Raw genomic sequence first — 27,737 nt, 5'->3', positions numbered from 1 at the left:
GCTAAAATTAGTTCAAGGGACAGTAAAGTAAAAATGAAAGGGATACTAAACTCAAACTTTTTCTTTCACAATTCAGATAGAGAATGCAATTTTTATCAACTTTCTAATTTATTCCTATTATTTTTTTGTTTTCTTGCTATCTTAATTTGAAAAAGCAAGTTTGTGTAGTCAACTAACTCCCCCTATATACCTCCACACCTATAATTAGTGGTATGGCACTTAAGGACTGTGTCGATGCTAGGTTCCGGTCACGTTACTGAACCCTTCTGTTGCTTATTCGGTCATCCTCATTGGCCAGAAATCTCTTCCTTTGTCAACCTTTTAGTAAGGTGGAGGTGAAGGACTAGCGCTGATGTACGGTGAACCCCTCGGGAGCCGATCCGGTTCTTCATCCTCTCAGGTGGTGAGCTCCTGCGTCTGAGTGGGCAGAAGTGGATAGGTTACAGCTGTGGAGGGGGGAGACGAGCTCTTGAAAGTATAAGTGATACGCAGTTCAGCGAAAGGCAGCGGTATTCCCATCCACAAATTGCAAATATAAAAGTCCAAAAACAAAATTGCTGGAACTGAAGTATTGCTTAGTAATTTGTTTATTAGGCCATGCAGTATAACATCAGAGGATCACAAACAGGAACGCCTGGTGCGCTTCTCGCATGCACTTCACCAGAGGCAACATTGATTCAATAGACAAAAGGTTTATAAAAAAATATAAGTGACCAATGGCAAACATTGTTAAATCATCCAATAGTAATGATTATAATTCAAACAGCTATCTCATATTTAGAAATATAAAGCAAAATAGATACAAAAGGTTAACAAAAAATACTTACTACATAAGTAGACTATACTTTACAAAATACAATACTTGATCACAGGTGAATGTTGAAAAAAAAAAAATATATAAAAACATTAGACAGAAATAAAAAATATATAATCAATCATAAGTAAAATCAAAATAACAGTGCAATACCCTGCAATGCACCTGTAAGTATAATAATATTTACAATGTATTGTAACTGTATGAGATAAGTCATTACATTCCAGCTGTAATGCATATCCCTCCTATATAGTCCATATCAGAAAGGCATTCCGATATGTGAATGACTGAGGCCATACAATGCTGCTAAAAAGATTGAATGATATATAAAAGGGTAGGAGAGATATATATATAGATATATATATCTATATATATAGCCCGCCGACATGGTCAGTCCAGCCCCGAAATACCAGGCAATTCTCCTCTGAACAAGTAACATGACAACCCCAGACGATCGTTTCGGCCTCCTTTGGGCCTCGTCAGTGAGGTGCAGCCATATCCCTCTAAGCACATTGGGCAAGGAGTCCACGTCTGGTTTCGACCATCACCCTTAGGGAGACTATCCCCAGGGTCATATTTACATATGCAAAACAGAATGAGAAGCAGTCTGCCAGGAACGAACAGCAGCATCAATAGCCTGTTCTATGGCCCGGTTGCCAACTGGTAGTAGCTTCTTTCTGCCCAATTTTATATATATATAACCTGACATATAAAGAAAAACAAGCACCAAGGGACCTACAGAATGACAACAACATCGTTCTGAGAGAAGCGGATAAAGGTGGGGCTGTCGTCATACAGGACTACGACGACTACAAAAAAGAAGTAATGAGACAACTGGATGATACAGACACCTACATCACTCTCAGGGGAGATCCGACGAAGAAATTAAAAAACCTGGTGGATGACCTAATCCAGCTATTACATGACCAGAATTTCATTGATAAGGGTACAAAGGAATATATGACAACAGCTTTCCCAAGGATACCGGTACTCTATATGCTGCCTAAAGTGCATAAAAGCCTTACAGATCCTCCAGGAAGACCAATTGTCTCCGCTATTGGATCCCTGCTACAACCTAATTCCACATATGTGGACAGCATACTACAGCCAATAGTCAGAAATGTACCTTCCTTTCTATTGAATTCAGCAGTTATGATTCGACTACTATTGGAGTTACCCCCATTGACAGATGAAACATTACTGGTCACATTGGATGTGACCAGTCTTTATACCGTCATACCACATCAGGAGGGTATAGCAGCTACCAGAAGACAACTGCTCTGCTCTGCACTGCTATTCCCACCTCCTATAACCTCCGATCCAATAAAAGCACATTATTTAGCTTGCCTCAATACAAAAAGAAAGCAGCTCGATCCTCCTTTTCCTACAGAGCACCACAATTATGGAATGACCTCCCTTACACTTTAAAACCTTCCCCAAGCCTAATATCCTTTAAGACAGGGGTCGCCAACCTTTCAGACCTCAGGGACCACTAAACTCACAATTTTGAATCCCGTGGACCACTAACATGATTTTTTTTAAAAAGGTACACACCTCTATGGTGTATGTATGTATGTATGTATGTATGTATGTATGTATGTATGTATGTATGTATGTATGTATATATATATACACACATACACACACATACATACACACATACTGTACATAACTAGTATAACCATAACTAAGTTTACATTATGTATATATTTACACATTTGTAAGAATATTTTTTTTGTAATTAACTAACTGAATGTCAAAACTGAGACAATACTTTCAAATGACAAATGAAGGGTGAGTGCCAACTTTTGAGCTGGAAACAGAGAGGCAGAAAGTGAAAAAAAAAAAAAAATTATGTTTAAAAGGACCACAAGACTTCCAAGTTACCATCCCAGTTTGAATTATTATTAACTAATATGATCATAGACAGACATTGGAGTCATAAATTGAGTTTATATCAGAAAGCTCTCATTATGGATGTGAGCTAACCACGACTGATGTTACTGGCAATTACTATAATACTGGTAGGATATGTCTGATCTTCTGGATGGCAATTACAGGAATTCAGGGGGAAGGGCTTTGTGCGCGAGAAAATTATTAGAATGAAAAATAATTAATATTTAATTTTTTTTAAAAAAAAGAAGATGGAGGGGAGGAAGACAAACAGTAATGTAAGTCCATCTGAAGAAATTAGGAAAACTACTACAAAGAGACAGGTAAAGGGAAGAAAATAAATGAAATATAAGAGTGAATTTTTTTTTAACATTTTCTTTTTTTTATACTTTAATTCCACTATTTCAAGCCAAGACTGTACCAACCTCTGCTGGCTTTAGAATGGAAGCATCTTCCTCTGAGCAGCGCGCTGGGCGGGAGGAGTTAAAAATACAATCTAGCTACGCAAGTTGCGCAGTACTACCCAACGTGTGTAGGGAAATTGTAATTTAACTTCTCCATCCGTTTTCACTGATGTCCAGCCAGGCACTGTAGGGAGTTGTGGCGTGACAGAGAAGATTAATTCCTGCTTCATGGTGTCAAGGACCACCAACATCTTCTTGTGGACCACCAGTGGTCCATGGACCACTGGTTGGCGACCGCTGCTTTAAGAGATCCCTCTCTACATATCTCAAAACAGAATGTGCCTGTCATGGTTGATTAAATATTTCCTACCAGTTCTATGTTAAATGTTTGCATATGTTGAGTATTATTATTGTTTTTTGTATTTTATTGTACACTATTGTATCAATGCAATGTTTTGTGGTCCTAGGATATACTTGAAAAAGAGAGAAATCTCAATGTATCCTTCCTGGTAAAATATTTTATAAATAAATAAATAAATAAATAAACTGGCCAGATATCCTTACATTGGTCCTCCAGCAGAAGCGGTATGTGAAATGCTAAGAGTATGCTTGGAACTTCACTATTTTCGCTATGAACGTACATTCTATTTACAAACAGCAGGCATGGCTATGGGGTCGAATATGGCCCCATCATATGCCAACTTATTCATGGCTGAATTGGAAAATGGAGGGACTGATCTATTTCATGACACCAGAATCCAACTATTTAAACGGTACATAGATGATCTGTTTCTAATATGGCAAGGCACAGAAGAAGGTTTACTACAGTGGTTTGAGGAATTAAATGGTGTCCACCCCGCTGTGAAATTCAAGATGACTTACGACAGAGAATCGGTGGATTTCTTAGACATAAGAATCATGAGACAGGGGGAAGCATTAATCACAACCCTCTTTAGCAAGCCCACAGACAAGAACTCTCTTCTATATGCCTCAAGCTGCCACCCTCCAAGCCTAAAGAGAGCACTACCGACTTCCCAATTCAAAAGGGTGACAAGGAACAATACCAGTATTGAACAGAGAAATGCACAGATGATGGAGATGGAGCACAGGTTCATACAAAGGGGTTACCACGGAGGTAGCCTGAAGGAGAGTAAAGAACAAGCAATGAAGGATATGCAAAGGGAACTACTCTACAAGATGAAAAATAAGGAGAAAGATAACAAATTGACCTTCACGACCACATACACCACCGGTAAAGAGGGCATTGCAGGAGCGCTGCGGGATAACTGGAACCTGCTCACAACAGATAAAGATCTACCCTTCAAGAACATGCCTCCACCTCGGATTGGATACCACAGGGCACAATCCCTCAGAGATCAACTAATTAAAACGGATCCTATCAAATGCTATAGCAATGAGACTTGGCTTAAAAACAAACCAGGATGTTTTAGATGCCTTGGCTGTACCACAAGCGGGGGACTTACCACGGGCAACCACTTTAGTCACCCCTATTCAACAAAGAAATATAAAATCCGGCACACGGTTACCTGTATCACATGCTTTATAGTGTACCTACTACATTGTGTTTGTGGAATATTCTATGTGGGCAAAACGGTGGACGACCTACGGACGAGGATGGCCAACCACCGGTCAGCAATACGGACTGCCATTAAAAAAGGATCCTCTGACCAGCCTGTAGCCAAGCATTTTTTAGAAGCAGGCCACAAGGTATCTGACCTTAAGTACATCATCATCTACCATGTCCCCCCTCTTACTAGGGGAGGGGATAGGGCCAAAATCCTCCTCCAAAGAGAATCTAGGTGGATCTTCGACCTGGGGACAATGACACCCAGGGGACTTAATGTACACTTGGACTGGCATTGTTGTCTATAAAGGCTAGTAAATTGCCAACCAATTATGAAACATACGGTTGCTCCTTAGTATGCATGCAACTTGGTGTTTACAGATTTTTGTAAGATTTTTTGTAAACATTTTTGTAACATTCTTGTAACACGTTTATTGCATCTTGGTATGTTTAGAATATAGCTTCCACCACAAGTCACATGGTTCAGGGACTATGTTGCCAGGGATACATACATACATAATTGGCTGTGACATTTAGTTTTATTACCTATTTCACACCTTATGTGCTTTTCATGCATGGCCAGTATCTTTGTACTGGATATTTATTATTAATATTCTTTATATAGAATATTTTACTGGTGTACGGGTTAACATAACACTACTCCCTACTTTGCATGCAACTTTGTGTTTACGTGGGTATCTTATTTTAATTTTATTTTTTGTATGTGGTTCGCTTTTTCTTGTATTCAGTAACCAAGATATTGTAAGGTTGGGGATCATACTGCCTATGACTTTCAGCCCTTCACCCTTTAAATGAGTTGTTGACTGCCTTTATTTACATATTTGCTCACAGTATATGTCTATACTTAGACTTTATAACGGTTTGTCTTACATTATGTAAATAACCTGTGTGCCTGTAAAAGTCTAGTCGCCAACTGATTACTAACTGAACTTGCATTGTATTTTGTATTTAGTAAGTAGCACGCCTGTTAATTAATAAGACACACCCACTATCCTATGTTAATTGATTCTGCACTATGTCTTTAACGTGGCCCAGGTTAATATGTAGCAGCTGTGTTTCTGTTTTTTATTACACCAGCTGTTTGCGGTTGGCGTCCGGGTGCCACGGCAACGCTGTCACGTGACTCCGGTCACGGCCGTAATGAGCTGACGGGTGTTAGATGATTAGTATGGGTATATAGGGGGTAAGTACTTTTTGTATACCTATTTTGAAAACGGGGGCAACCCCGAAACGTCAATAAAGACTGTTTTACACTACAAGACCCTGTGAGTGACTCCCTTACTTTGCTGATATATAGAGATATATAGATACATACATATTCACATTATATATATATATATATATATACACATACACACACACATATATACATACATATACTATTAAAGGGGAAGAAGACTATATCATATGTAATTATGTGATGGGAGCTAAGAAATAATTGGATCATTAAAAAGAAAAGATCTACATCTAATTGTCTATTAATACTTTCAGGGTACCTGGTATGAAGTTTAATAATCCAAAACACTTCTTTTTTTAGAAGATGGGCCAATCTATCACCCCATGCAGATTTTTATTGATCAGTTCTATTCCCATGAATGAGAAGTGAATCGTACCTGGTCCATGTGTACGGAAATGTTTTGCTTCAAGAGTTCTAGGTTCTCTATCTCCCAGAGATGGGAAATGTTCACGTATCCTATCTTTCATTGTGCGTGTAGTGATCCCTATGTACTGTTTGGAAAATAATTTTTATATAATCGGGGCAGAAGTGGGCGTGCGTGCACGCGAGATAGAGGGGGGAAGAGATAGATAGAGGGGGAGAGAACAAAAGTGAGAGGAAAGAGCTAAAGATAGGATAAGAGAGGGGGGGAGAGATAGAAAGAGGGGTAGAGAACAAAAGAGAGGGGAAAAGAGCTAAAGATAGGATAAGAGAGGGGGAGAGATAGAAAGAGGGGAGAGAACAAAAGAGAGGGGAAAGAGCTAAAGAGGGGGGGGGGAGGAGGAGAGGAGAGAGGGAGAGAGCGCAAGGGGTGGGACCGCTGTACTGCAAAAAAAGGCCCGTGTGAATGGGTTTTAGGATATATATATATATATATATATAATTTATTTTTCTTAAATAAGCAGGGTTTCTAGGCACTTATAATAGGCCATCAAAAAGGCATAGAGACCCTGCCCCCCAACCCCTTGTTTTAAAGAATAGAAGCCCCTCTTTAAAAAAAATAAAAAAAAATAGTTTTAATAGCCAGATGCCATGGTAATAGAGAACAAATACATGTCCATTTATTTAAGTATAGTCAATTTATGTGCACATCAAAGTTATAGAATTATTTATAGAATTATAAACTAAGGCCGCTATTTATATGAGGATAACCCCTTTGTTTAACCCCTTCACACTGTTAGGACGTTCTAAGCTGTCCTAACAGCGCTGGGATTTAAAGGGACAGTATACTGTAAAATAGTTTTTCCCTTAATGTGTTTATAATTGTTTTTTTTACCAACTGCAGAGTAAAACAATGTATGAAAATTAGCTTTTTAAGGTTTATTTCTGTATATTAAAGCTCTGCTTTTGTGTTTTGAAGCCACAACCTAATAAAATGGGTTGAGCTTGTAGGTATAATCAGATCTCATTACTGTATCACATTGTGCACATATACCTGCTTCTTTATCTTATATCTGTCCATAAAACAATCACCAGTACTTGGAGAAAACAATGAAAAATCAAGATTGTATTACCTTATCTCTGCTATATCCCACTGGGAGTGTAATTTCTTCTGCTGGCTGTGTTTACAAAGCTTATCTATAGCTTGGACCTGCGGCCACAAACTTTCAGAATAGGTGGGATACCACATGCTAAATCAACTATTTCAAATGCCAATATAAGGGTAAAGGAGCTACCTGTAAACAATTGAATACACTTCAGCAGGTAAAGTGGATCATTGGGAACAAATTAAAGGGGAGAGCATTTTTGAGCAAACTGTCCCTTTAAACCCATTAGGAGGGCATGGAACCTTATATGGCATCCTGCAACCTCCCCCTTTGACTCAAACAAGAATCGGGGGGCGTGCCTAGCAGTGCCCAGCAAGTGTTTACATTGGAACTTTGTTCTGATGTTAACATTTTGATGATGGCATGAAGGATAGTATGTATGATATATATATATATATATATATATATATATATATATATATATATAAGTAAATCTTGAAAACAGACACTATTACAGATACCATTTTATGGGATATGCATGCTTGCCTCAACCCAATAATATTAATGTGTTTCGGTTGGTGTCATTCAGGCTGAAAAAACACTGCTATAGGGGAACACCCTGTCTTATACCTACAGGCTACGGTTGTTTTGCTATGACAGAGACATGATGCACAATTGTTCTGGGTTCTACTTATATAGGAACATCCATATGCGCACCTTACACTTCCCTATGGGACGTATTCTGATTTTAGCCTAAAAATTTAGAGGGTGGGAACTGCAACTCTCTGGGGGGGTAGTAGCACTTTTCAATGAAAAAAATGTTTTCTCAAATATGGCTACTGTTTTGTTCCAGTTAAGGTTGCAAACCCTTCCTTATTTCTAGAGATCTCCCTTATTTGCCCAAAGGTTTTACAGTCTCCCTTATTTTTTACAACATATAAAATATTAATTTCAAACATTTACTAGTGAACTCTTAAACTCTTATTACGTTAATAAATTTGATTTATCTCACAGTTTAAAGTCTTTACTCCCACTTAAATAAGAAATAGAATTCAAGGATTTGCAGAAAGTCAAAATCAAACTTTCATGATTCAGATAGAGCATACAATAATAATGCTCATAATACTATTTTATTTTTTTATAAGCAGAGGAGACTAACATTTTACTATTTAAAACTGCTCTGTACAGACCCAGCATGCTATTCACTCTTATGTCTCTTTGATGACAGGCAATTATGCTTGTAAGGTACAATTAAGACATTAAAAGTGGCAGCTGTTCCTGACTGGTAACATATTACATTTGGTTAAACAAAGTTTATGTCACTAAAGTTCAATTCTATAACAGAACTATGTCACACTTTCACCTTCAGAACTATTTTTCAAAGTCAGATTTAGAGTGTGGGAACTCACAAAGACTTCCACCCCTAAACAATTAATATTGTTTTATACACACACACACAATGTATTTATGTGTGTGTATAATCTATACACTTTGGTAAATGAAAGCAAATTAAATCCACTTAAGTGTTGAATGGTTGTCTTTGGGCTGAAGATTCCTCCTTTGTCACAAAGTCCCACTTAAGATACAATAGTCCTATTTCTGCTGAGGGGAGCTAAAAAAACACCAGAGCAAGCCACACAGAAATGTAAGCACCATGTGTTCCACACACTGCAGTGTGATCACACAGCAGGACTGCTGACAGGCTTGCATTTAACATATTGTATCAAGTGTTACTGCCAATTACTAGAGGATCTCACTATTCCTCTAACCAGACTGCTTCAGCTCCTCCCACCAGCAGCAGCAGTGTTTACTGAAGAGTTTCTGTTCTGTGTCCAGAGGAAACTTAGTTCCTCCTGCAAAAATAGTGCAGGAACTCCGTTCCCATGCGTTCCCGCTCGTCTTGAGCCCGGATTGCTAGCAAATATGTTTGATTTCAACGCTTGTTTTGCATCCACTGAACCAAGTATAATAAAACGTATAAGGCTAGATTATGAGTGGAGCGGTAATTGCTGCTCCTAGTCGCATGCCAACTCTGCTCAACTTTTGCTCTTTGCGCATGTCTGATAGTGCACATATTACAAGTTGAATATAAATATTTTTCATTGCGCGCTAACACAAGAGCAAAAGTTAGAATATTGCGACCGCATTAAACGTACTCTCCCATCGCAAAATACCCACTAACATCTAAACCCCCCTGACCTAACACTCCCTAAGATAACCTTACCTGTAAAATAAAAAACCTACCATTACAGAAAACCCCCACAGTTATGCCTATTCTAAAAAAAAAAAAAAAAAAAAAAAAACACACACATCCCAAAATAAAATAACTATAGTAACACTAAACTATAGCAATAGTCCTTAAAAGAGAATTTTGTAGGGCATTGCCTTTAAGGGATTTAGCTCTTTCAATTAAGCCCCAGACCGCCCCCCCCCCCCAAAAAAAGGCCATCTTAAAAAAAATGCCCTGAAAAGAACATTTGGCTGGACATTACCCTTAGAAGGGCATTTTGCTCTTTTGTTGCCCCCCCGCCCGAAAAAAAAAAAAATCATAACGCCCATCTTCATCCTTGCGGCAGGCTTCTCATTTTCATTCCGGCAGCAGTTTTCTTATCTTCATCCATCTTCTTATCCTCTGCCCCCTCCACACTGAATTTTGTATGCAAGGTACCCCCTTTATATAGGGCTATCCTTGCATTCCTATTGGCTGATTTTTAAATTCAAATTAGCCAATAGAACGAAAGTATTTTCTATTGGCTGATTTGAATTTGAAAGTCAGACAATAGGAATGCAAGGGTATACCCCTATATAAAGGGGGTACCTCACATTCAAAATCCAGTGTGTGGCTGGTGACCGCATGAAGACGTTGGGGACAGAAGATGAAAAGACCTCAGCCGGGTTTAATTTTTCAAGACTAGTCTTCAATTCTAATGTACTATGTGTTTCCATGGCAGCAGCTAAATATGCTCAAGTCTAAACACAGTGAAAATACATCAGCACCTTGACACCTTTAGTTTTCACTCTGTTTGAGCATCCCGTGTTTAGATGCGAACGCACATGCTGGCAGATAGTACTGGCCTGGCAGTCACCACTATCTAGCAAATGAGGATTTAGTTTTACAGCAACCAATAGCAAGACGAGTAAATATTATTCTATTGGAGTGCTTATTTCACCATTTAAGTAGTTCTCTTCTTGGACAGTTCAATAACTATCGGTGAGATTGCGAGTTTTGCGGTAACAGCGGTGCATTGCTAACGCTTAGTTTCAGCTCACCGCAAGTTACGCTGGTATTACAGGTTTTTTTAAACTTGGCATTAGCCGCAAAAAAGGTGAGCGTAGAGCAGAATTTAGCTCCACATCTCACCTCAATACCAGCGTTGCTTACTGTAGCGGTAAGCTGGCAAAACGTGCTTGTGCACGATTTCCCCTTAGGAAACAATGGGGCTGAGCTGGCTGAAAAAAACCTAACACCTGCAAAAAAAAGCAGCGTTCAGCTCCTAACGCAGCCCCATTATTTCCTATGGGGAAAAGAATTTTATGTCTGCGCCTAACACGAACCCTGAGTCTAAACACCCCTAATCTGCCGCCCCTGCTATCGCTGACACCTACATTATATTATTAACCCCTAATATGCTGCTCCGGACACCGCCACCACCTACATTATACTTATGAACCCCTAATCTACTGCCCCCAACATTGCAGACACCTACATTATAGTTATTAATCCCTAATCTGCCCCCCCCATCGCCGCAACTATATTAAATTTATTAACCCCTAATCTGCCGCCGCCAACATCACCGCCACTATAATACATTTATTAACCCCTAAACCTAAGTCTAACCGTAACCCTAACACCCCTCTAACTTAAATATAATTTAAATACATCTAAATAAATTTAGTAAAATTAAAAAAAATTATTCCTATTTAAAACTAAATACTTACCTATAAAATAAAACCTAAGCTAGCTACAATATAACTAATAGTTACATTGTAGCTAGCTTAGGATTTATACAGGTATACCTCGCTCATACAGCGGGTTAGGGACCGGAGCCCCGCTGTAAAGGGAAAACCGCCTTAAAGTGAAACAAGGCAGTTTTAGCTTTCTTTTCACTTGCCAGTGTGTTTAAAACCTTGATAACATGTTTGAACTAACTTATATTAGCGGTGCAATAGCGCTACGTTTAGTTTAACACTAGCACAGCACAGTATTCAATTAGTATTCAATAAATACTGTAGCTGTAAAATAGTGACAATTACTGTAGTAAAATTTGCCAGACTAGAACACTGAGACACAGATTGCACTGTAATGCTGTAAACAGAGTGAACTGTGCCTAACAAAATGGTGCCAGTCACTTTTAATGCAATCTCATGTTGATTACAGCACTTTTTCAAAATCCTTTGAGGTTGAACTTCAGCTCCATAAAGCGCTGTATTAGCGAAGCACTGTAAAGTGAAGCGCTGTAAAGTGAGGTATACCTGTATTTATTTACAGGCAACTTTGTATTTATTTTAACTAGGTACAATAGTTAAATAGTTATTAACTATTTAATAAACTTCCTAGTTAAAATAAATACAAATTTACCTGTAAAATAAACCCTAACCTAAGTTACAATTACACCTAACACTACACTATAATTAAACTAATTACCTAAACTACCTACAATTAATTACAATTAAATAAACTAAATTACGAAAAAAACAAACACTAAAATTACAGAGAATAAAAAAAGAATTTTAAACTAATTACACCTAATCTAATCCCCCTAATAAAATAAAAAAGCCCCCCAAAATAATACAATTCCCTACCCTATACTAAATTACAAATAGCCCTTAAAAGGGCCTTTTGCGGGGCATTGCCCCAAAGTAATCAGCTCTTTCACCTGTAAAAAAAAATACAATACCCCCCAACATTAAAACCCACCACCCACACACCCAACCCTACTCTAAAACCCACCCAATCCCCCCTTAAAAAAACCTAACACTACCCCCTTGAAGATCACCCTACCTTGAGACGTCTTCACCCAGCCGGGCACAAGTGATCCTCCAGAGGGTCTGAAGTCTTCATCCTATCCGGCCAGAAGAGGACATCCAGACCGGCAGAAGGCTTCATCCAGGCGGCATCTTCTATCTTCATCCTTCCGGAGCGGAGCGGGTCCATCTTCAAGACATCCGACGCAGAGCATCCTCTTCATCCGACGGCCGACGACTGAATGACTGGTCCTTTAAGTGACGTCATCCAAGATGGCGTCCGTTAAATTTCGATTGGTTGATAGAATCCTATCAGCCAATCGGAATTAAGGTAGGAAAAATACTATTGGCTGATGCAATCAGCCAATAGGATTGACCTCACATTCTATTGGCTGATTGGAACAGCAAATAGAATGCAAGCTCAATCCTATTGGCTGATTGGATCAGCCAATCGGATTGAATTTCAATCCTATTGGCTGATTGCATCAGCCAATAGGATTTTTCCTACCTTAATTCCGATTGGCTGATAGGATTCTATCAGCCAATCGGAATTCAAGGGACGCCATCTTGGATGACGTCACTTAAAGGTCCAGTCATTCAGTCGTCGCATGAAGAGGATGATCCGCGTCAGATGTCTTGAAGATGGACCCGCTCCGCTCCGGAAGGATGAAGATAGAAGATGCTGCCTGGATGAAGCCTTCTGCCGGTCTGGATGTCCTCTTCTGGCCGGATAGGATGAAGACTTTGGACCCTCTGGAGGACCACTTGTGCCCGGCCGGGTGAAGATGTCTCAAGGTAGGGTGATCTTCAAGGGGGTAGTGTTAGGTTTTTTTAAGGGGGGATTGGGTGGGTTTTAATGTTGGGGGGGTATTGTATTTTTTTTTACAGGTGAAAGAGCTGATTACTTTGGGGCAATGCCCCACAAAAGGCCCTTTTAAGAGCTATTTGTAATATAGTATAGGGTAGGGAATTTTATTATTTTGGGGGGCTTTTTTATTTTATTAGGGGGATTAGATTAGGTGTAATTAGTTTAAAATTCTTGTAATTCTTTTTTTATTCTCTGTAATTTAGTGTTTGTTTTTTTCATAATTTAGTTTATTTAATTGTAATTAATTGTAGGTAGTTTAGGTAATTAGTTTAATTATAGTGTAGTGTTAGGTGTAATTGTAACTTAGGTTAGGGTTTATTTTACAGGTACTTTTGTACTTATTGTAGCTTGGTAGTTATTAAATAGTTAAAGGGACAGTAAACGTAAAAAATAATGTTATATAATTCTGCAACATTATAAAACCTTATTTGCCCTTTGAATTTTTTAAAAATATGACAGGTTTTCAGACCCGCTCTCTGCTGAGCTGGTCTGTTTTATTACACAGCGCATCGGGCCAGATGTATAGTCACAGCCCGGCCCGACCGCGCCATAACACTAAGTGCAGTTCACTTCTGCTCTGTCTGACAGCAGTAGTGAGCTGCACTTAGTGTTATGGCGCAGTCGGGCCGGGCTGTGACTATACAGCTGGCCTGATGCGCTGTGTAAAAAAAAGACCCGCTCAGCAGAGAGCGGGTCTGAAAACCTGTCATATTTTTAAAAAATTCAAAAGGCAAATAAGGTTTTATAACGATAAGGCTAATGTTATATAATTCTGCACTATGTGCAGAATTATATAACATTATTTTTTACTACGTTTACTGACACTTTAATAAACTATTTAGTAACTATTCTACCTAGTTAAAATAAATAAAGTTTCCTGTAAAATAAAAATAAACCCTAAGATGGCTACAATGTAATTATTATTTATATTGTAGCTATCTTAGGGATTATTTTATAGGCAAGTATTTAGTTTTAAATAGGATTAATTTATTTAATTGTAGTAATTTAGTTTTATTTAAATTATATTTAAATTAGGGGGTGTTAGGGTTAGATTTAGGGGTTAATAAATTTAATATAGTAGCGGCGACGTTGGGGGCGGCAGATTAGGGGTTAATAAATGTAGGTAGGTGTCGGCGATGTTAGGGACGGCAGATTAACTAGTGTTTGCGATGCGGGAGTGCAGCGGTTTAGGGGTTAATACATTTATTAAAGTGGCGGCGATGTCCGGTCAGCAGATTAGGGGTTAAATAATTTTATTATAGAGTTTGCAATGTGGGGGGGGGCTCGGTTTAGGGGTTAATAGGTAGTTTATGGGTGTTAGTGTACTTTGTAGCACTTTAGTTGGGAGCTTTATGTTACGGCGTTAGCCCATAAAACTCTTAACTACTGACTTTTATATGCGGTAGGAGTCTGGACAGGAGAGGGTCTACCGCTGACTTTTTCAGGCGATCGTAACACCGGCATTAGGCAAATCCCATTAAAAAGATAGGATACACAACTGACGTAGGGGGATTTGCGGTAAGCTAAAATCGCGGAAAAAAAAGCGAGCGGTAGATCCTCTCCTGCCTGACTCATAATACCAGCGGGCGTTAAAAAGCAGCGTTAGACCCCTTAACGCTGCTTTTTAAGGCTAACGCAAGACTCATAATCTAGCCGTATGATTGGCTCACCAGTGATCTGGTAGATATACTATTTAAACTGGAGATGAGAAAACCTGACCCAGATTATATTGCTGAATTGGGAAACAATATTAATAGAATGCATGCAGGAGCTGATATACACTATTGGTGTCAATAGGTATTTCAGCTCACCTGTGTCCCGTTATATCACCACCAGTAAATGCTTTACTACCTGCCTGCATACATGTATGTGTTCATGAAGAGCCAATAGAGTCCCTGATACAGTTTCTAAGTGGCTGAACCAGGTAAATAAAGTAAGCTGGTTTTTCACCTTACCATCCATGAATATAAATATACCTTTCAGAGGAGGTTCTTTTTTTTTTAGTTTTCTGAGAAATTCAACAAAGCATGACATGCATTTTGGACTCCTTTTCTACACTAATCAAACAGACTGAGCAACCAGATAAAAGTGAAAATCCCAACAATGATTAACGTAATAAAAGTGACTAGTTAAAAGTATGACTGCTTTGTGTTTAAGCAGGGCCAGTGTTCATTGTTCAGCTATTGTCTTGTGTATACTTTGTTCATGAACTTGCATTGTCCCAGAGTCCGTCCAAAGCTAAAAAAAAAAAAACTTGAGGAAGCGGAACAAATCATTGTGTCATGGATGAACATACTGGTGCTTACACAGAAGTATAAGGGCTGAAGATAATTAGCATACCTCCCAATATTTTATGATCAGTATTTGGCGCCTGGAAGCCAGGGGTGGATTCTCACCTTACATGGCCATCCCCAAGGCTTCATAGGTAATTAGTGAAAAAGGGACATATATAGCAAGGCAAATGCACCAGTCCAGTACTATGTTTTTTAGATTGATTTTTGCCAAAATTGTTCTTTGGGATTTTTAATCTGTTAGTCTGTGTTTTTCCATAGGATTTCCCATATAATAATCTTAAAGTGGTGGCAGCAGAGATGGTTTAGTGTGGGTGGCATTAAAGGGGAGTTTTCTGGGTCTATTAAATTAGAGAGCATTTGTTAACCCTTGCACTCACTGAACTAAATCAATAGATTGTGACAAACTGGTTAAGGTGGAAAGGGTTGATTAACCCTTTCAGTGACAAACTGGTGACTGTTGCAGGGTTCTTTAAAAAGGACAGTATACACCAATTTTCATATAACTGCATGTAATGGGCACTACTATAAATAATAAATATGCATAGATGCTGATCTAAAAATCCAGTAGAAAACCTTTTAAACTTACTTAGAAATTTTATATATAGATATCTATCTATCTATATATATATATATATATATATATATATATATATATATATATATATATATATATATATATATATATATATATATATATATATATACACATACATACACACACACACATACATACAAAAGGATGCACTCACAGGACGTTTTCGGGGTTCACAACCCCTTCATCAGCATACAAACAAGACATAAATCAAACCTTTTATAGTGTGAATAGTCATAAACAAACACAAACCTAGATCGTCATTTTTGTATAGTAGCAGTAAACAACAGTGCTAGGTGCTAAAGTGTAGGCAACAACCTGAGAATGGAAAAGGGACATATTAATATAATATGTATATAATAAAACGAGAACCTTTAGTTGTATAGGCTTGTCACTAATAAATAAAAATAAAAAGTTACTTATGGGAATTGTTGCGGAGCTTTAACTAGTAACGCTGTGATAAATTAAAGGCAGATACATGGGAAAATCATAAGTGATATGCTAAAAAGCATCGGATCATGAGTTAGCCACCTTATAGACAGCATCTGATCCAGGGAGATGAAATTTTTGGATACCAATAGTGGCATATGTTTAGATATATAACAAAAAGGGTATCCATCAATCACAGGTCAACATGGAAGAATTCATTTATATAACAGACCTGGAGATACATCTGCAACAGTGTATGGAATGGGGAACATAAAAGGTGCCATTTGTGGGCTAATACATTCTTTATGTGTCCACATATGTCAAGCCTAACTAGGCTACAAAATTAGAGTAGATTGTCCAACAAGCAACCCTGCTGTACCAAAGAGGTATGTGTAATAAAGATGATCCATAATGTCCATAAGATGAGTGATAAGTGCAAGAACGGGTAATAGAAACAGAAGGGCCAGGCTTCCACTAAAGGAGATGGGAGCAGGATGCTACCACTCCGTAGTGCCGTAAGTAACTCCCTCCAAGGGAAAGTAAAGCCTGAAACTAAACGGAGCCACAGTGCCCCTAAGTCATACCCCTAGTAAGTGGCACTACCCATCAGGGTCATAAAAGGCTCTTAAAGTCCGGCATGGTGTTCAACCCTCCAGGCTGTATCGTGCCCAATCTGAACATCCACTGGGCACTACTATAAATAATAAATATGCACAGATGCCGATCTAAAAATCCAGTAGAAAACCTTTTAAACTTACTTAAAAATTTATATATATATATATATATATTTGATTAGGTTGACTGGAACACCCAGTGAAAGCAGACACCCCCCTTCCTCTGCATATGAAAAGAGCCTTTACACAAAACAGGAGCAAGCTGGAGTAGGTATCAGTATACTCATAAAACTCTGGGGCTTGGTTAGGAGTCTAAAAATCAGTGCAATGTTATTTAAAAATAAGCAAAACTATACATTAAAAAACAAAATAAAAAAACAACAACAACCTATATGGGCTATATAAAATGGATCATCTACAAAACCTTTATGCAAAACAAAATCTAGTGTATAATGTCCCTTTAACACTGTATGTGTATATTTTATTTTGCTGCACATGTGCAAAAGTATTGCTTTTTTTTTTTATTGTTCAGATTTTTGTGTCAGATAATAGATTTTGTAGTTATACACAAGTGAAAACATTTGACAACTTTGTTATAATCCAACAGACATAATATGGTAAATGCAACTATACAGATAATTTTATGGCAAGACAGGAGGCTTCAAATTTTGCATCAAATCGTTACTGAATCCAAACAGCAAAGAAAACATACAGAGAAAAAAATAAAATGCACCAATCAGCACACAGCAGCCTAATAAACAAGTCCAGCACTTCCTCTTTTCTTTGCTGCTTCCAGACAGCAGGTCATGCATTTTTCCCCCTCAAATTTTAATATATTTTGATTCTTATAAGTCTATAATCGGTTTATCTTTGTTTAAAGGGACATTATACACTCATTTTCATATAACTGCATGTAATAGACACTACTATAAAGAATAAGATGCACAGATACTGATATAAAAATCCAGTATAAAACGGTTTAAAAACTTACTTAGAAGCTCTCAGTTTAGCTCTGTTGAAAAGGCAGCTGGAAAGCCCACTGCAAGTGGGAAATAAGACACTCCCCCCTCCCCCTTCTTTTGCATATGAAAAGACACTTTACACAAACAGGAGCAAGCTGGAGAAGGTAGCTGACGGTATTCAAATAAAACTTTGGGGCTTGGTTAGGAGTCTGAAAATCAGAGCAATGTTATTTAAAAATAAGCAAAATTATACATTTTTAAAAAAAACAAACTTTATGGGCTTTATAAATAGATCATCTACAAAACATTTAAGCAAAGAAAAAATGAGTGTATAATGGCCCTTTAAGAAAACTGTAAATCCATTATATAGGTTTCTTTCCTAAGTTCTGAAATAGAAACTAGTAAAATATAGGACAGAAGCTCTCTTCTCTTTGCTGCCTTACAGAGAGCAGGTGATGTATTTTGATGTAAAAAACAAACAAAACTTTTATCATAATTAATTCTACTGCAATGTTAATCTGTGCTTTCATCTTCTGAAGCAAATACAATTTTACTATTTTAATTTTCTATTTCTTATGTTAGTTATATATTTTATAGCTTTGTCTTAGAATGTAAAAAAATTGTGTTTCTATACTTTTGTTGGTGATATAGTGCAGCAGCTGTATGTTTTATACAAGAGTTTTGTAATTTTACTGGTGCAACCCGTTCTACTATAGGGGCCACTCCGGATCTCTTTCATGCTTTTTCCGGAGGAGGAGATCTTTGGCCTGTTATCAGACACATATCTTTTGACGTCTTGGCCGCTTCTGGCCTCCTTCTAACAATCCCGGCCCGAACTCCAGGCCACGCACGTTCCCAGCCAGTATTGTAGGCCGCAACAAATCCCTCTCCTCACACCGCTTTCGATATCGTTAGCTGATACCACACACAGTCACAAGGATACCAAACCTGGCTACGGCTATATGGTAAACCTGAAATAAGGTACTTTTCAATCAACCTTTAATCCATAAAGTGCTTGATACAAAAACAGGGCCTATTTTTGTATCAAGCACTTTACGGATTAAAGGCGGATTGAAAAGTACCCCGAGTTGCCTGCCTTATTACAGGTTTACCATATAGCCGTGGCCAGGTTTAGTATCCTTGTAACCGCATTTGGGCACTGAAGACACCAGTTGGTTAAGTTTAGAAATCAGAATTTCAACCAATTCCTCCATCATTCATGTCTTCAGCTGCGCAATTGTACGGGGCCTTTGTTGCTTTATTTTGCACTTCATAATGCGCCACATATTTTCAATTGAAGACAGGTCAGTATTGCAGGCAGGTCAGGATTGCAGGCAGGCCATGCTAGCACCTGCACTCTCTGCTTACACAACCATGTGCTTGTAATCTAGGCAGAATGTGGTTGTGGCATTGTCCTGCTGGAAAATGCAGGGGTGTCCCTGGAAAAAGACGTCTGGATGGCAGCATATGTGCATTTCTGCATTAATGGTGCCCTCACAGATGAGCAAGTTACCCATGCCATGGGCACTGACACACCCCATACCATGACAGATGCTGGCTTTTGGACCTGATGCTGATAACAGCTTGGATGGTCCTTTTCCTCTTTGACCTAGAGAACACCGGCTGTTTTTTTACAAAAACTATTTGAAATGTTGACTCCTCAGAGCACAAAACACGATGCCAATGTCCATCTCAGATGAGACCGAGCCAGAAAAGTCGGCGGCACTTCTGGACAGTGTTGATGTATGGCTTCTGTCTTGCATAGTAGAGCCTTAACTTGTATCTGTGGATGCAGCAGCAATTGGTGTTGAATGTCAAAGGTTTACCAAAGTATTCCCGAGCCCATGTCAGGATATTCATTACAGACTCATGACTGTTTTTGAGACATTGACGTCTGAGGGATCGGAGATCACTTGCATTCAGAAGAGGTTTTCGGCCTTGCCCTTTATGCACCAAGAGTTTACCGGATTCCTAGAATCTTTTAATTATATTGTGCACTACAGAAGGTGAAAGGCTCAAAATCCTAATGATTTGTCTTTGGGGAATGTTGTTCTTAAAGTGTTGGATTATTCACTGACCATCTGTTGGAAGATTGGCGAGCCTCGACCCATCCTTGCCCTTGAAGGACTAGGCCTTTTTTGGAGGCGCCTTATACACTTTGATTACACGACTGCCTCGCCTATTTCGCATCACCTCCTTGTTTTAACTGGTCACATCGCTATTAGTCCTAAATTGCCCATGCCCCAACTTTTTGGGAGTGTGTTGCAGTCATCAGATTTGAAATGAGTGTGCGTTTTCAAAAATACATTAAATTCACAAAGGTTTGTTTGTTTTTTTTGCATTTTCCATACTGATCCAACTTTGTTGGAATTGGGGTTGTATATCTATTGGTTGTCAGTAAAATACAAATAAATAATTTTACCTGATTGTCTGAAAGTAAAACAGAAGTGATTGGCCCCCTTGAATGCCTCTCACTACTTTCTGCTCCATAATTATAACGTTTTCAGCAATTGAGATCTTTTGCATTTAGCCAACACTCAGAGACTTGCATATATATGTGTCCAGTATTTTTGTGACGATTTTACTGGACAATCTGCTAAAATATTGCACTGTCCGGTTAAATACTGAACACCTGGTAACCCTAGGTATGACCCTTTTAAAGCCCCAGGACCTATATACATAGATTGAGAGTTTTGGGGGCAGCATCTGTAGCCCTTGAAATGACTGAGTTTTACCATCATTGTCTAATCTTTGCCATCCTAAACTGACAGCAAAGATGACAATCAGCTAATAGGCATTAAAATCTTTAAATCTTTTTATTCTGCAGTACGCAAAGGTTTTCACATTAAATTTTTAGAAGGAATTTAGCATTTCCACACAATGATCCGAATATAATTCTTGCTGTTTCATGCTAGACAGATTAAAACCAAACTGTCAACAAAGTGAGGGGAAAAGTTGTATGATTTTTAAAAAGAAATGTTTTTAACTTTAGATGACAAGTTTTAGAGAATGGTTAAAAATGGGAACTTTTTAATACCTAATTGCTTTTCAAAGATTTTACACACCTTCTTGCAATGTAGAACAAGTGACACCATGACTAATATCAGAGACGCTATAACCAAGATACAGAGGTGTTATAAGCAAGATACAGAGATAATTTACCCAAGATCTTACTCAGTGAAATCTTATTATGTAATACACAGATTTGTAAGAATAACTAGTAATAAAAAATGTATTAACAAAGGAATAGGAAAAAAGAATAAGTAAAAATGAGGTGAACTGTAATGCATAAAAGCTAAACGATTACCCTCATAGCTTGTACTCTTTGATTGAATTCACGTGTCTATACCATCGGCTCATAGATTTCCAAAAAAAAAAGTACATAATATGCATTTCTAAATTATTATTATCGGTTATTTGTAGAGCGCCAACAGATTCCGCAGCGCTAAATTGACATTATCCAGAAAATAAAACACATTGATGACCAAGGGGCTTGTAATCTAGATTACTAATGTCACAGAATATATTAACTCGTTTTTTTGTAGCCCCACTTCCTTGCCAAATAATCTTGTAATTTATGGTTTTATTAAAAAAAACAGAATACTTTCACATTTTACCTTCAGAAAATATGTTTTAATATAAAACAAACACAAACTCTATTCTTTTCCCTTTTGATAAGGAAAGCTTGAGTGGCAGGATAAATGTAAGTTTTCTTGACTTCAGATGTAAACAATTTAAGACATTACAGGCTGCCTAAACTGCAGAACAAAAAGGCAGCATAGAACAGATGCTCTGACCAGGGTATTGCAAAACTCAATACAATTGTATTATGGAATGAAAATGATGCTGGATTATGGATACACATGCAACTGATAATCAAACAGGTTGAATACATTAAAGGGACATTATGTGTAAAAAGAGCATTACTATAGCAGTTTTCCTGCAAAAGGGTTAAATATAGTTAAAGTGGCAGTAAAATCAAAATTAAACCCTCACGGTGTAAAAACATAGATTTATAAACATCTATGTGGAAGTGTAAACCTAGGTGGGCTCATAGGACCTAGTGTTTGCAACTTTGTTACAAGCACTGCTTCCATAGAGAGCTAAAGACATGTGCATACTCGTAAGGTCCTATGAGCCCACCTAGGTTTACCCTTTAACAAAGTTTACCATGAGAACAAAGTAAAAATGATAAGTAAATTGCAAGGCTGTTTATGATAGCATGAAAAGTAAAAAAAAAAAAAAAGTGCACTGTAAAATTGGTTTCCTATCAATATGTTTCTACTTGTTATGACAGCATCAGAGTATAAATTGTATGAGACATTGCTCCTTTTGTTGTTTTTTTAAATTAAATTAGATAGCTGATTTTGTTCTTTGACACCACAACCCAATAGAATGGTCTAAGTTTACAAGGAAATCAGATCTCATATCACTCTCTATATACACAAATGCTTTGTTACCTTATCTCTGTCTGTATATCAAAGCCCAATACACCAATACATAGAGAGAACAATTAAAGAGTAACATTTTACCTATCTCTCCTACCTCCCACTAGGGGTGTACTTTATTCTACTGGCTATGTTTGAATAGCTTTTTTATAGCCAATACGCAAGTATTAAAATTTTAAAGGGTCCATTTGAAACCAATTTAATACACTAACTGGTTAAATTGATAACTGGGAACAAATTGATAGGTAGACAAAATTATAGTACACTGTCTCTTCAAATGTGACTGTACTGGCCATTTAAATACAGCTAATGAATAGCAATGTACTTCTGGGACCAAGACAAATACATCTGTTGAACCAATGACAAGAGAGATATGCAAGTATCCACCAATCTCCCACTAGTTTTCAGTATTGCATTTCTGCTCCTGAGCCTACCTCAGCATACTTTTCAACAAAGGATACCAAACCAACCAAGTCAATTTGATAACTAAAATAAAAAAGCTTCTTAATATTGCAAGCTGTTTCTAAATCCTGAAAACTATTTTGTCTTTCATATCATTTTAGGGAAAAAAGGAAAGTTTATAAATGAAGGGGTCTCTAGAATGGAAAATCATTATCAGATGAAATGTAATTATTACAGTACTGTTCATCTCATAAAACCATTAAACAATAAAACAGGTTCACACTATTTGCACCAGTTTATACTACTGGTTTACAGCTCCACAGAACACACACAATTCACCAAGGGAATTGCAAAATGTAATGTAACACTAACAGAATATATCAGATAGTACAGTAAAAAAGAAGGCAGATTATATGCCGCATGGATTGAATACATAATAGTTCCAAAGCAATTATATACTTTTTTTTCTCAAGGATCTTAAAGTCAGGTTGCTTAACTCAGTTTCAAATAACATTTCACAATTTTTAGCTACCAATATTTAATACATACTGATTTGAGATACAAACTTATTTTTGTAAAGCAGAAATTCCAATAACAGTAACACACCATAGTGTTAGCAAACAAGGATTCTAATCCATATCACTAATGTAATACAAATTTTGTCAATTATTTTCAAACCAGATTTTTTTTTACCAAAAAAAAAATGGCAATCGAAATGATTAAAGGGACACTGAACCCAAATTTTTTCTTTCATGATTCAGATAGAGCATGCAATTTTAAGCAACTTTCTAATTTACTGCTATTATCAATTTTTCTTCGTTCTCTTGCTATCTTTATTTGAAAAAGAGGGAATCTAAGCTAATTTTTTGGGTTCAGTACCCTGGATAGCACTTGTTTATTGGTGGGTGAATTTATCCACCAATCAGCAAGAACAACCCAGGTTGTTCACCAAAAATGGGCCGGCATCTAAACTTACATTCTTGCATTTCAAATAAAGATACCAAGAGAATGAAGAAAATTTGATAATAGGAATAAATTAGAAAGTTGCTTAAAATTGCATGCTCTATCTGAATCACGAAAGAAAAAAATTGGGTTCAGTGTCCCTTTAATGTGTTGATTTGACCAGGTCAGTCTGAGATGTGGCTTGCAGTTAGAATACCAATGCAATAATAGCCATCATCATAAGCATAACTATAAGCCTGTTAATTCGATCACATACTGATTAAATCAGCAAGATTTTAGTTACAATTTATATTTTTGTCTAAAAAGCTTGCACTTTATGCTTACCGAGGAGCAGCAACCGGTGGATCTGTTTGTACTTTCGCTTCTCAGCTTTAAGTTTGTTGTCAATGATTTTGCTAATCTTCCTGGCATTGGCTGCAGGATCCCTGGTATCCGACCCACATGGCTCCCCCCCTCCAGGTGCTGGGGTGTAGGTGATAGAGGGGGGTCCTATCAGCCTGGAGCGGCTAAGGCTGTAACACATCCCCATGGGCAGCTGCTGCAATACACAGTCACACACTTCGTTACGGAGCAATTAACATAGTCCTAGAGGTGTTTGCACTTTAGAGGTTGATCCTCCAGTATTCCCTGCACTCTTTTTTTCACCCCACTCGAGCCCAATGGTAGATCTGCCCTCCCTGATATGCAAGTAATACTGCGCCAGTAGCACTTTCCGTTCTCCCTTCCTATATCTCAACTCCTTCTCTCTCTTCCCCTTTCCATTTCACCCTCCCTCTTTTCAGTTAACCCCCTGTTCGTAATTTCCTTCTCTCACAAAATTCTCTTTCAGTTTCCCACGTTTGATCCTTCCCTGTATTTACCCCCTCGCTCCTCACGTTTTCCTGCTCTCCCCAACATTCATTATACTCTCCCTTACATCTCGTATTCGTTCTACTTTTCTCTCCAACTCCCCCCCTTATAGAAGCAAACATACACGTTGGAACCAGGTGAGTTGTGAGTACAGTGTTTACTACTGTGTATAAATCCAATTAGCAGAGAGTTCCAGGTGAAATGGCACTGGAGTTTGCACTATATAGATATATATTTTATCATCAATGACAAAATAAAAGTGAATGAGCTACTTGTGAACAATTGAATATATTCCAGCTGGTAAAATTGATAACAGGGCACATATTAAAGGGCGGAATGTTTACAATACAATTCTCTTGTAACAACAACTCCAGCTTCAACCGTTCCTGCGTTATTCTAAAGAACTGACTCACTAAAAAGGGAGACACAAGCAAGCTTTGTTGAATCTCCACTGTAAAATTGTTTAGGAAATAAATGTTTCCTGACTCCTTAGGAACATATAACTATATGGTTTAATAGCATTGAGGGTTAAAGGGTTAAAAGTGTTAGAGTTAACCTTCAAATAATATGTGTATCAATGTTTATTGAACAATGTTTATTTTATTTTTGTTATGCCCAGGAAATGTCAAAAACACAACAGTCACATACACTCTTCCACTACATTTGACTGGGCATGTACACACCCACATGCACATTTACACAATCTCTAGGTTACATGCTTGCAGAATATAGCAGATGTTATGTGCATACTTAAAATGTAACATATAATATTACTGTGGGATTTTTTTTAAAATATTTTTTTAGAATGAAATATGGGCTAGCACACATATGTTTGTTCTGTTGCCAAGCACACTTGCACTCACAATATTTATAATTACAAGTTACTTATGCATTGGTAGTAATGGCTGTGCTGACAGGTTTGGGCTGATATGACTTTCATGGTTAAACACATTGGTGTGTTGTGATCATATACAGTTTCTAAGAAGGTTGCCTAGATTCATGTACAAAACAAACCAGCACCCATTCCATCTTACAACCTGCACTTTCAAGCAAGAACATGGCTCCTCCCAGCTAATTAACTTTTCCTTAAAGGGACACTGACATCTCTCTGAAAAAAAAAGTTTTTTTTTTTTTTTCTTTTTAAATTTAAAGGGACACTGAAGTGAAATTTAAGTTTTCATGATTCAGACAGAGCAGTTTTAAGAGACTTTCCAGTTTACTTCCATTATCAGACTATGCACTGTTTTTTACATGCACACTTTCTGAGGCACCAGCTACTACAGAGGATGTGCAAGAGTTCACTGTATATGTATAATTTTGCAACATGTCACACTGAAAAACAAAATCAGTAGTGAAATACAATTTAGAGAGGCAAAATCACGTTTTTGTGTAAATGCCTAAATTGAGCTCTTGTAGGAAAAGAGGTTAATGTTTAAAGGGATATGGTGCTCAAAATATTTTTTATTAGATACTCAAAAGTGCAGCAGTTAAAGGGACAATTAGCTCCTTGTAATTACAAGAAATATCTGTTTTGCTATAGAATAACATATCAACAGTGTAAGCATTTTAAAAACATATCAAAACCTTGTTTGCTGCATTTGTTTTTTTAGTAGCCAACCTCCACACACCACTTGCCTTATTTAAAGGAGCCAATTCTGACTTGTTACTGGAATATAAACAGAAATAGAAGCAGTCTGCCAGGAATGAACAACAGCTCAGTGGCATGTTCTATGGCCCAGTCACCACCTGGGAGTAGCTTCTTTTAGCCCAATTGTGCTTTTCACAGAGGAAAATATTCTCGTTTGGGCCTCGTCAGTGATGGGGAAACCAGACGTGGACTACTTGATTGTCTGGGGTTGCCATTTCCCTTGTTCAGAAGAGAATTGCCTGGTATATCGGGGCTGGGCTGACCTTGTTAGATGGGATCAGACTGATATATGTCAAGAAAGTTTTTGCCTGTGAAAAGGACAATTGGGCTAAAAAAAGCTACTCCCAAGTGGTGACTGGGCCATAGAACAAGCCACTGAGCTGTTGTTTGTTCTGGCAGACAGCTTCTCGTTCTGTTTGTAATGTATTAAGATAAGGCTAGCCACAGTCGGTCAATTAGAGACATATATGTAGCAGGTGTAGCCTTGAGAGGTCAGTAGTGGGCATTTCCATTTTTAAGACATAGAAGACCCACTATTATTAGAATTAAAGTTGTCTGTTGCTTACTGGCTAACAGGGATAATTCCCACAGAAAATGTTGTTTAACTCACTACAAGAGCATCCACTTTTTTTTTTTTTAAAAAAAACCAAATATTTATTTATAGAATATTCCCACAGAAATTGGGCCCTCAACTCCTCCTGTATGTGTCTTTCAAAATTTGTCTTGTCTTTTTCAAGTTTTGTATCACTGTTTTATTTAAACAAATTGTACCCATGGACAGCGCTGCTGCATATGTTGGTGCTTATATAAATAAAATATAATAACATAATAATTAGACACATTGCTTGTGTACAAGTCTCATGGTAGGTCAGTGTCCTATAACTATACCTTTAGAAGATAGTTTTTTTGTTGTTTAAAAAGAAAGATAATCCCTTTATTACCCATTCCCCAGTTTTGCATAACCAACGCAGTTATAATAATACACGTTTTACCTCTGTAATTATCTTGTATCTAAGCTTCTGCTGACTGCCCCCTTATTTCAGTTCTTTTGACAGACATGCAGTTTAGCCAATCAATGCTCAGTCCTAGGTCACTTTACGTGCCTGAGCTCAATGTTATCTATATGAAACATGTGAACTAATGCCCTCTAGTGGTCAAAATGTATTTAGATTAGAGGCAGTCTTCAAAGTCTAAGAAATTAGCATATGAACCTCCTAGTTTTAGCTTTCAACTAAGAATACCAAGAGAACAAAGCAAAATTGGTGATAAAAGTAAATTGGGAA

The 27,737-nt window shown here is 37.6% G+C and overlaps 1 protein-coding gene across 1 annotated transcript in view; it reads right to left on the bottom strand.

Annotated features, from left to right (window-relative positions):
* Positions 1–24,623, bottom strand: part of GNAS (GNAS complex locus) — a 1,129,774-nt gene extending 1,105,151 nt beyond the window's left edge. Inside the window, exon 1 of the mRNA XM_053705050.1 lies at positions 24,282–24,623. Within this exon, the coding sequence (XP_053561025.1) occupies positions 24,282–24,486 (205 nt within the window). The 5' untranslated portion in view covers positions 24,487–24,623. The remainder of the gene's footprint in view (positions 1–24,281) is intronic.
* Positions 24,624–27,737: the final 3,114 nt, after the last annotated feature.

This window comes from Bombina bombina, chromosome 1 (genome assembly GCF_027579735.1).
Source record: "Bombina bombina isolate aBomBom1 chromosome 1, aBomBom1.pri, whole genome shotgun sequence".
Taxonomy (NCBI): Eukaryota; Metazoa; Chordata; class Amphibia; order Anura; family Bombinatoridae; genus Bombina; species Bombina bombina.
This window is presented reverse-complemented; position numbering and strand designations above follow the sequence as displayed.